At 33.1% G+C, this 12,510-nt stretch overlaps 1 protein-coding gene across 1 annotated transcript; it reads left to right on the top strand.

Annotated features, from left to right (window-relative positions):
* Positions 1-7,417: 7,417 nt before the first annotated feature.
* On the top strand, positions 7,418-11,158 carry LOC131025085 (LEAF RUST 10 DISEASE-RESISTANCE LOCUS RECEPTOR-LIKE PROTEIN KINASE-like 1.2). Its single transcript, XM_057954686.1, has 4 exons — positions 7,418-8,292; positions 8,722-8,754; positions 8,871-9,095; positions 10,142-11,158. The coding sequence occupies exons 1-4, from the start codon at positions 7,554-7,556 to the stop codon at positions 11,017-11,019; spliced, it is 1,875 nt and encodes a 624-aa protein (XP_057810669.1). The 5' UTR covers positions 7,418-7,553; the 3' UTR covers positions 11,020-11,158.
* Positions 11,159-12,510: the final 1,352 nt, after the last annotated feature.

Raw genomic sequence — 12,510 nt, 5'->3', positions numbered from 1 at the left:
TAAAATTAGAAATGGATACCAAAATGTGGGACGACCAAAAAAGGAAATATGAATACTAAAGTTGAGACGGAGGGAGTATTTCATTTGTTCACGAAAAATTTGTCACAATTTCTTTTTGATTTGTTCATAAAAAAAATTATCACTTTCATTTATTGTAATAAGGTCCACACTGCTTCACTCGGATTTAAAGTAAAATCCTTATTATACTACTAATTTTATTCACATTTTATTAAAATTGGTGTCTTCCACAATGTGACATTTTTTTTGTGGATGAATGAAGTATTTTGATTTCATTTTCAAATCCAAAGAGTCAATGTTTTATGGGCAAAAACTTGTGTGTATGCATATACGTATATCCATCTCCATTAAATTTAATTATAATTTATGAATATTTAATTAAGATTTACTAATGTCAATTGCTATTTATTAGTCATAATTAAAATACAATTAGGGTGGATGCAGTGCATCCGAATATACCGGGGTATGTCTCTTTTTTCAGTGCCAAAAGAAGTTAGTGGACAGCTGAAAATTTGCATGAATTTATTCAATTAAACGAAGTAGTTTCTAATTGACGTGGAAATTATTGATTTTCACATAATTATATTTTGTTAGATTGTTAATTCCGTAATGAATTTGATAATTTTTAAATAATTTATAAACTGGCATGACCGACAAAATTGTGTCTTACATGAACCTAACTTTCAGTAAGCAAAACGTTGCATGCCATTTTGTAACAAAATTTATTGGCAGAAAATTCACAACATCTGAAAATAATTGCAATTTGCAAATTAGTTTATTGTTGGTATTCTGGGCTCGAACATCCAAGTTTTTAATCTAGAGGGAAAAATCAAATTAATTTTAAGGTGTACTATTTTATAAAATTAGTTGATCCTCTTCATATTTTGTAGAAGCATGTAAATAAAAAGGACATAATAAAGATACCAAATGAAACTCTTAATAAATACTTCATCCGTCTCGTGAAGTTTAATTAAGCAGTATTCCTTTAATTTTGAGGTTGTCCCGTGAAGTATGAACACTTTTATTATATGACAAAAGTTTTCTTTTTTATTCATATTTTCACTTTTTTAACTAACTTAACACATAAAATGCTAACTCCTTAAAATTCCTGCCGAAAAAATAATTGTTCAAGCTTCGCGGAAGGAGGGAGTAATATTGTTCGAACATTATAATTCATATATATTCTTCATATGTGGAAGAATGAGTGATCAGCTACAAATCCACACCTCATATTCCTCAATTAAAAAAAATGGAAGATAAAATAAACAAAATTATGTATATAGTTATATACTCCCTCCGTCCTAGCCAAGATGATACATTTCTTTTCGACACGGAATTTAAGGAGTTGTAGATTAGTGTTTTAAGTGTGTAGTATAAACTATAAAAGTGATAAAGTAGGAGAGAGAATGTAATAAAATGATAAAGTATGATAGACAAGGTAATAAGAGAGTGATTAATTAGTTGTAATTCTGCAATTAAAATCTCTTATTTTTTTTCTATATTTAAAAATGTAGCATATTCGTTGGGATGATCATAAAATAAATATGTTGCATTCGTTGGCACCGAGAGAGTATTAATTACCTAAAACCATCTCAATTAGGGCCTGTTTGATATGGGTTTATAGGTAGGATAAATTAAATTAATATAGATTAGTGTGATGTTTGATATCATGTGCAGTTAATATGGTCAACTCCTACTTAATCCTACTTAATAATCCGCCCACCCCCCCTCGGATAAATTTAATACTGAGAAGTTGGATAAAAATTCTGCTACCCTTCCTCACGCATATCGATGCAAATGCCCAAGTAATGGTGGACATACATGATATTTTTAAAATTATGTGAGGATAGTTTTGGTATTAGATAATATAATCCAACATAATCCTATGGATATCAAACATAATATAGGATTAAGTAGTCATGATATCAAACACCCATGAAATTATATAAATCCACACTAATCCACACTAATTTCTCAAGATAATTTTAATCCTAATCAATCCTAAACTGCAAATCAAACGGCCCCTTAATCAACAAGCTCACATGGTTGTGTCGGTGACAGTGAGTACGGTTGCAAGTAGCTGAAGAATTAATGAAAGAAAGCCAATTAATTAACATGATGAATTAGTAGGTTAATAATTGGTGGAGATTATGCACCCTAAAAATATCTTAAAATCAAGTCCTGAAGCTAAATATATATTATTATAATTAAATATTGTACTCGTATATAAATCAATAATCATACTAGTATAAATTACTACATCAAATAACCAAATAAATGACTATGTAATTCACGTGACGTTGGTGGAATTCTCAATTTTGATATCTCATTTTTGTCGCTTGAGTCAGGCATCCTGAGTGCAAAATCAAATTAATACCTAATTAAGAGGCAACCAAATAAAGTGCTTCCATTTATCTTGAGGCAAATTGATTAGTTTGGCACAAATTCGGCAAGAATTAATTATAGTTTTTCAATGCCGACATATTAGGCTAAAACAAAATTCCAACACATTAGGCAAGTTCAAGTATATACATTTATTTGGTCATTTTATTTTTTGAGAAATTGGTCAAATATATCTAGACTTTTTAGGGGCGTTTACTTTGCATGATTGATAAGATATATGACTGATCCACCATTTCAGTGGTATAAGAATCAAACAAAATTAGCTTAAACGATAGAAACAATCAAGAGCCTTGAGATATCCCAAAATTTCAATCCATCAAAATAAATAAGGGATCAACTTTATTATTTTTACCTATCAAGACTAATCCTTCAAAGTAAACACCTCTTTTATTTGTCATTTTTTTTATTAGGGGAAACAAGTTGATGAATTAAAATATGTTGCAAGGTTCTCTACGATACGGACAAAATTGTTTGATAATGATATGTTGAAAAATATACATTATCAGTCATAAAAGTCAATGATTTGACAGCTATCAATCAAAAGTACATATCACTGGTGGGTGACTAGATCATGTGTACGTCCGGGTGGATACATAATTTTACCAGCGGACACATGATCTAGCCACCCACTGGTGATACTAATATGTACTCTTGACTGATAGCTGTCAAATCGTTAACTTTTATGGCTGATAGCTGTCAAAACAGTCAATAAATTTGTCAAATATGTAAGACTTTCACAAAAAATTAAACAAACCCATCAACATCAAAAGATAAAATAGGTATTTCACATAATTTAAATATAAAATATTTAAATTTATAAAATAGGACATTTTTCATATAACATAAGAAATAAGATATTTTTGCCTATTAACATAAAGTCTAGACGCCCATCTAGTGAGAGAAATCCCCACCATTTCCTCATTCATACATAAATTTTGGTCATTATAATATCTTCCTTTATCTTTAATATATACATATTTAACTTTTACCATTCATATAATTGAATGACATCATGGGAAGGCTACTAAAATTGAGTCCACGTGATTGAAGGGTAGGTAAAATATAATGGAGCATTAAAGGATATTGGATCTCAATTACTCTTCCACGTATTATAATCTTATTTGGTCCAAGTGTTAAGACCATAGAAAATCATTAGGCCAACTCTAGAGCTACATAGTACTTGAGTTGGTCTTAGGTGAGGCCGATCTCACTTAAGAGATGAGTTGGGGCGGAATGTGAGTCGCAGATCACAGACTAATTGAAAAATACGAATCATTAACAGTAATTATTATTGTAATAAAAATTAATAATCTACATAAAAAAAGATAACATTTGTTAAACATTATTTTTTTTCACAGCAATAATTATTTTTACTTACGAGAATTTGTATTTTAAATTTATTTGATCAAGTAATTAATGAAAAAATTTAATGTTTCAATAGATATCATAATGCTAAAAAAAATGAAAAATACGTTGCTCTTGGAAATTAAACCCGCAATATCTATATACTATATAAAAGAGCAGTTTATCGACTATTTTTTCTCGCTATAATTTAAAATTATAGTTATTTTTCAAATAATTTTTATGCATAGCTTCGTGATCCTCATAAGAACCTCACCCAAGTTATTCCGATACTATTTTTAGTGTAATTATAGCAACATTTTATATCATTAGAATATATTATACAATAAACTCAAAATACTAACTAGTATGATATATTATTAATTAGCATGATAGTTTTGTTGGATTGAAATCGATTGTAAAGCTGTTTTGGTAGTATCAACTTTCATCAAAGATACCTTTTTTTTTTTTTTTTTTTTTAATTTGTTATTAATATGTATTGTGCGGTGTAGTTTTGTACAAATGATGGCTCTCTGCATGTTGACATTTAGACAGGTGTATTTCTTTTTATGAAATGTAACCATAAAAAATGTTTTATTTTATTTTCTTTTGTTTTGGGAATTTTAAAATCTACCGCGAGGGGCCCACTAACCATGCGGCGACGTTTCTGAAATCAATGGGCCACGGATGCTATTGGGCCCACTGATAGTGGGGAGTGAGAGTACTGATCAATTAATAGAATAAATTACAAGAATAGGACGTAACGTTGCCACAAAATATTGCAATATGGGATTAAATGATGATTGTCGATTTAAATTTTTGTGAGAATTTGGGAAATAATATTTTCGTGTTCGTGAGTTATAGACTTACGATGAATTAAAGGAAATACTCTCATTGTTTGACAACTAATTATGCTGAGATTGGACGATTTTATTAATAAGAAAGGGAAAAGAATAGGAAACAAAAAGATTAAAGTAAAAGTGGTGTGATTGAGCTGTGGTGCAACATCACAACCACAATGCACAAGCCAACTTAATTAATGTGGAACATAGCATATCCGCAAGGATTATTCCACATCTGAAACACGAGTCCAACTCAGAGAAAGCGACATTAATAATAATAATAATAATAATAATAATAATAATAATAATAATAATAATCATAATAATAGTCTTAGCATGAGAAATTCTGAACAGTATTCATTTTTACGAGCCCACATTTTTCACTTTCAAAACAAATTCAATAGATTTTTTAATTTTTGAAAGCTATATGTATATAGAGAAGCTTACGAAATATACAAAAAGTGTCATTTATTAAAATGTTGCAAATATGCACCCTCTTTATTGACCAAATAATTATAGTACTATTTAATTTGGCAACTAACTTATAATACAGTAACAAATTTCAAGAATTGAGATTTGAGATTAGGGTGGTAAGAAGAGCATATAACACTTGTATTCGATTAGTAATTAAGAAGTAATAAACTTTTTCTAATTAAAAAAAAAGTAATAAACTTTTTCTATCAGCGACTGATAACCATTTTTTTTTTGAAATTGCAAGAGGTATTTGAATATATCAATTATGCAATTCGCACGAAGGCGGGATCTCACCACCACCCGAACGGTGGGAAAACATTACTGCACGCAGGCGAGAAATGTCTTGCGTATGGAACCTCAACTCCAAATAATACAACATCACACGTAGGTAGAAATACAACACAACCTAAAGTGGAAAAACATCACCACATGCAAGCGAGATTGAACCCAAAACCTCTCATAAAAGAGAGTCTTTGAGTGCATCAGGATAACCAAATTTTACTTGCATAAATTCAAATATCGAGCTAAAAGATTGTGTCGCGTGATATAAAGTGAGTAATACTTAAATCATGTTTTTAGCGAGTAATTGGCTTTCAGAAAGATAATTGTACGATATGAAATAGTTAATGAGATGTCTACGTTCTGATAAAAAAAAAATGAGATGTCTACGTTAAAATAATTGAAAATATTAATAAAACTGAAATTTAGGGAATTAAAATGATTTTGGTATTCGAATTAAGTTTTAGGGGTGTGCCATTTGAATATTCTTGGGCCCATTAAAATGAGATGCCTGGGCCCATTAAACATCTAAACCCAATTAATCTCGTTATAATCCATTTTAATTGTGCAAGAAATATAATATTCGGCCCAAATTGGTGAAAATAGTGATCGTCAATAATATATCACTCTCATTCGGTTTATGCTTTTCGTATTTTAATAAATATTTTGATTAATAATAACTAAAGACATAGGCCAATGAGAAAACAATAAAAAAGTATGTACATTGATGTTCAAATCAAACACCTTCAAATACGTCAGCAGAATGTAATTACATATATTGCCTTGATTTTTTTTATTACAAATATTTAAACTTCTAGAACTCAACTTTATTTAAATAGGATTTTGGTTGAAACACTTCTGACCAACTTAAAGTGTGCTTATTTATTAAGTGAGACTGTGAAACTTTATTCTAATTTGGATTACCTATGATTCCATACACTTATTTTATTGAATAAAATGAATCCATAGACTTTTGCAAATTTGAAACTCAAGCAAGCAGAAAAAATTTCTTAGTACTGCTTGTGCAACACTTTTCTTCCGAAAAAAAGTAAATAAATAAAATTTGTTGACTTTTGAAGAGGATTAATTGGTCGTACTCTTAGAAATCAAAATTATGAAATCAGATTGAAAAATGGGTTGTAGGTTTGAACTTTCTGAGTTGAACTCTGTTCGTTTATGGATCCAAAATTTCATGTTTTTCTTTACCAATAGATTGCTCCATTTAAAAAATAAATAAATTAAGATAACTGTAGTAAATTCAATTTTTGGTCATTATTCTAGAAACTCCGATCAAACTTCTTTTTTGAGAATTACAATGTGTATATATTATATAATCAAATAAGTCATCCGCACGTAGACGGAATCATATCTACATTACACTAAGATGAAAAAATAATTCAAACCTCACAATTCACAAAAGAATATTTGGATGCTCAGTTTTGTCACTTGAGCAAGGGCTCATTGACAACTCCAATCAAACTTTGAACCATTGCAAATTAAGATTCAATCTTACCATTTCTAATAAATTAGACCTTCTATTTTCTAGCATGTGTTTGGAGATGAGATTTTGACACTCATACAATGTTGAAACTTAAAATTAAATGAGCACTTTTAAATTAATTATTTGAATTGTCTATCATATTATTTATTTTATCATCGTACGTTCAATAATGGAACAATTGAGTTGACTTCATGATAATGTTAGAAGTTTTTAATTGATCAAATTGCAATTTCAAATGTCCAGTTTTAGACGTACGCCAATAATATATTAATAATTCCACTGACAATATTTCTTTGTACTTCTTATGTTTACAGAAAGTATAATTTTTTTTGATTCGTCCATAATAAATAGTTACATCGAAGATATTAATATATTAGCCACTCCCTTTTCTTTTCGAGAAGATATTCAACTCTCAATTTCATTCAAGTCTCCAAAAATGAAGTCAGTCAATTCTTGCAACTATGAAGCACGACCAATCAGAAATTATCTAATCTAATTTCTTTAATAATTACAAATTAATCACATTCTTCCACAGTCAGTGACTCAATTAACCTCTCCTTATCAGAGAGCTTGTCCTTGTTAACACAAGCAACACCAAATTAAATCCCTCTTACTAATTGAATCAAGACCATTTATTATTACTCTCCATTTCTTCATAATAGGAATATTATTTAACTCCTTCAAATCTCGACATTATGCATACTTTGTCGACATATCTCAACATATACACACTCTGGTTTATACTCGTATCGAGGAGTTCTTCGGAAGCCGCAGACTACCGGTACGAGGCATGCACACCGGTAAACTGCGGCAAGGGCCCGAACATAAGCTTCCCTTTCTACATCAAAGGCCTGCAAAACTCCTACTGCGGCTTCCCCGGATTCGTGCTCAACTGCACCAATGGATTCCCAGTTCTTCATCTCCCAGAAACCGAATACATAGTGAAGGAAATCTCCTACGAGACACGATCCCTCCGCGTCTACGACGCCGCGGTGGTGGATTCCGACGGCGGCGGCTGCGTTCCGCGCATCAGAAACGCGTCGATTCCGACAGCTCAGTTCGATTTCGCCGAGAATGTGACGAAGCTCCGCTTCTTCACCAACTGCAGCGATTCGATGTTTAGGGTTGGGAATGGCGCGGACGTCGCCGGTTGTGGCGGCCGGATTCTGGCGCTGTATGAAGGAGATGGAGATGGAGATTCCGTCGCGGCCGCGCTGAGAAACTGCGAGGAGAATTCGGTGGCGGCGGTGGAAGGCGATGGGGAAGAAGGTGAGGAGATGGTGGAGGTTTTGAGGAGAGGGTTTGTGATGAAATGGAGAGCTAGTGATTGCGGCACGTGCGAGAGCAGCGGCGGCCGCTGCGGCTTCAACGACACCACTTACTTGTTTAGGTGCTTCTGCCCCAACCGCCCTCACTACCGGTCGTGCAGACGGGGTGAGTTGGTCGGATAATACGATTAATTTTCGAAGAGTTAATAATGTTTTATGTCCCAAAATTTTCAAATTAAAAAAAAAGAAAGAGATTTAAATTGTAAATCTAAATTCAGCAATACAATGATAAGTCAGATGAAATTTTTAGGTGGAACAAACATTGTTTTATTAGTTGAGCTGAGAAAAAAAATTCCACCTAAGAATCTATCGAGGTGACTCATCATTACGTCGTTGAACATTTTCCTGTAAATATTAAAAGTCGATACTTTTAGAATATAAAATGAAAATTGAAGATATTTTCTGCAAAACGTAAAAAGTTTGGTAATACAAAATATGATTTAACTCTCGTTCACCTAGAAAAAAATAAATTAAATTCTTGAATTTTGTGGCTTTGTAGTGAGATTGTAATGTTGTCACATTTTGATATACGCAGAAAAAGATGGGTCGACCTTGATACGAGCAGCAGGTATATATATAAAACTTTGAGTGATGATCACATGATATTTAAATAAATCTATGTATGTTTTTGTGTTATTCATTTAAAGGATTGATGTGGTTCAATTTCTAGTATTTTGGTGGCAGCTATATTCGGCGGCGCAGTGTGCCTAATCGTATGCGCATTAATCACCTTCCTAATCTGGCAATGCAAGAAAAGGTCCGAAGCCGCCACAAAATCCGACGCCGCCGAATCTAGAACCTTCTACTTCGGCACCATGTTGTTCACCTACGAAGAACTAATGGAGGCCACAAATTCCTTCGATCCGTCAAAGGAGGTCGGAGACGGAGGCTACGGAACCGTATATCACGGTACGTACCGTATAATTCCCCAATTGCACTTGTTATGAATATATAATGATGAACAAATGAGAGAATTTCACACTGTAAAACATTAGGGTGCCAATGAACAACAAGAACCCATCAATAAATTCAAGTCACACCGCAAGCCTCTCAAGCTCAACCCAAACATTACGTGTAACTAATATCAACGACATCATTTTTTTTTTTTGAATTAATATCAACAACATCATTATTCAAACATCTCATGATTCCACCGGCAGAGCCAATGGCAACTCAAGTCTCCACCAAACAACTTAAAAGTTTTTTATTTTATTCTACTTAATTATTAGGGATATTGGCGTGTAATTGTACGTACTTTTAGTCAATTCCTGAATTATATATATGAACTTTAATTTAATTTGATATGATAATATATAAATTGTCAATTTGTTACGTACGAAATTAAAGTTCTCAAATTTTGAAAGAGAGTACTGATACATACAACTTTTTGTTTGTTTGCATCGTATTACCTTGAATTTGTGCACTATTTTAGCTTCGAACCTTAATTTAGCCTAATTTAATATTTAGCTTGATTGACTTTGAAATTAATGGATTTAAATTTGAAAATTTTGGTTTCATGGTAAAATCATAACTAATTAAAAGTTTATGTATTAATTATTATCATATCAAAATTAAAATTATGTGCGAATCAGAAATTAGCTTCTTTTTTTGTGTGTATTTACATGGCAATATCCCTTATTACTCATTTCGTCCAAAAAATTAGTTCATTTTTGCAATTTTGAAACTCCACAAAAATCAGAACTTTTTCATTTTCGGATCATTTCTACCACATGATGCGTCACTTTCTCTATTTACAATACAAACTTTCTCTTTTTACAATACAATTAATTATCATTATTAACACTAACTTTGAAGTGATAGCTTTTCTCTGCTCACAAATGTCTTAACTATTTTTATTAAAACATGTATTTTTTTTTCTAAGACTATTTTTTTGCACCAACAATCCCTATTATATCTTCGGTATTTTGTGTGATTAATGATTGTATAATATGCAGGCAAACTGAAGGACGGTAGAGAAGTGGCCGTGAAGCGGCTGCACGAGCACAACTGCAGAAGAATGGAGCAGTTCATGAACGAGATCAAGATCCTCACTTCCCTCCGCCACAACCACCTCGTCTCCTTGTACGGCTGCTCCTCCGCCTCCACCAAGGACCTCCTCCTCGTCTACGAATACATCCCCAACGGCACCCTCTCCGACCACCTCCACGCCGCCACCCCGCTGCCGTGGCCCCACCGCATCAGGATCGCCCTCGAGACCGCCGCCGCCCTGGCCTACCTCCACAAATCCGACATCATCCACCGCGACGTCAAGACCAGCAACATCCTCCTCGACGCCAATTTCTCCGTCAAGCTGGCCGACTTCGGGCTCTCGAGGCTGGACGCCGGCGCCGCCCACGTCTCCACGGCGCCCCAGGGGACGCCCGGCTACGTGGACCCCAGCTACCACCGGAGCTACCGCCTGAGCAGCAAGAGCGACGTGTACAGCTTTGGTGTCGTTCTTGTGGAGCTGGTCTCGTCGCGGCCTGCCGTCGACGTCAGCAGGCCGAGCGACGAGATCAATCTGGCCAGCCTCGCCGTGACCCGGATCGAGAGGGGCGCGGTGGAGGAGCTGGTTGATGAGTCCCTTGGATTTGGGATGGATGCGGGGATTGCGAGGATGATTACTGCGGTGGCGCGGCTGGCGTTGAGGTGCCTGCAGGCGGAGAAGGAGGCCAGGCCCTCCATGGATGAGGTTTTGAGTTGCTTGAATGAGATTCGGCAAGGCGATGCTGTGGTGGTGGAGAAGAAGAAGACAGATTTTGAGTTTGAGTCATCACCTAATGCAGTGACTGATTTGTGGATTACTGATTCTACTACGACAACTTCTTTGTAGCTAGTACGTATATATGTGGGAATGTAGTCATTGATTTTGTCTTCATCTATTTTGTGTTCGTTTTTTATAATTGGAATGCAAAACTAAGTGAATAGATCGAGTTTATTTCTTGAGGCAAAATCATATATACTCGGTTTTTAAAGATAAAATTTAAAAAATACGCATCTTTTATAAAATATACTATAAATTAATTATGTTTATTTAAAATTTTTTATTTTATCCTTATGTCAAATATTAATGTATTTTAAACTGATATGATATTCGACCATTGATACCCGATTGCTCGACTCGTAATGATCGAATATATTGAGCATTAGTGCATTTTTCAAAAATATTCGACAACTAATAGTCGATTGCTCGACTCGCAATGGTCGAGCATGTCAATCATCAATATATTTATCACTAATGCTCGACTCATAGAGGTCGAACATTAATGTATTTACCACAAATATACTAATGCTCGACTCGACATAGTGGTCGAACAAGTCGAGTTTTAGTGAATTTACTACTAATGCTCGACTTGCATTGGTTAAGCAGGTTGAGCAAAGTTCGCAATTTCATCAAAATGTAAGTTTTAAGGAAAACTTGGTTCTTTCAAGCTCAAAACAAGTAATTTTTATAGCTTTAATTCTTTTATAATGAGTATTTTTTTTGTTTTTTGCCTATGGGAATTAATAAAAGCAACTATTAACCCTTTTTTTTAAATCTAATTTAATAATGCAAAATTAATATGTGTTAATAGGCAAAAGTGCCCAATTCCTTATTCATATTTTGAAAAATGCCCACCCTTATCATGCAAAGCTATCCATGCCCTAAATTACTAATTAACCCTTAAGTGGGTCAACATCTTAAGTAATCATTTCGGTCTTCTTACACAATCTTACACATTTTTAAGTTCCCATGCATTTTTGTACAATAATTTGTGATGTTGACCGAAATGATTACACATTGAGTGTCCGAAATGATTTTTTTAAACTGTATATATATATAGTGTTCATATGTTTAAATTGAAAATATTATAGACCGGACACTAATTAACACTTAAACAATATATTAAATTAAATTCAGCAAAATAGTAAAAATTAATATAAAGATACAAATAGATAGAATACAAACTTTTATGTCGATATAGCATCGATCCGGCCGGTGAAATGGCCAGATCAATGTATCCGACCGGGTACATTTCAGGTAAAATATGACCCGGCCGGATACATTTTTCCTTGACAATTACCGGCCGGATATATATTATTTAGGCATAAAATATTCTATTTTATTCAATTTCATAAAAAAAAAAAAGTCAAGAAGCTAATAATATATATCCATGCGTATCTATCTTAAATTTTTTATTTTTTCCCTTTAATATCTTAATTTCAATACATATATTCTTTGAAATTATTTGTATATATATATATATATATATATATATTGTGTTATTCTTGAATGTTGATATATAGTACTATATAACACTATATATATCGTGTTAATCAATCG

This window comes from Salvia miltiorrhiza, chromosome 5, assembly GCF_028751815.1.
Source record: "Salvia miltiorrhiza cultivar Shanhuang (shh) chromosome 5, IMPLAD_Smil_shh, whole genome shotgun sequence".
NCBI classification, from domain to species: Eukaryota; Viridiplantae; Streptophyta; class Magnoliopsida; order Lamiales; family Lamiaceae; genus Salvia; species Salvia miltiorrhiza.
Note: the sequence above shows the minus strand (reverse complement) of the source record. Positions and strands in the feature narration are given on the sequence as shown.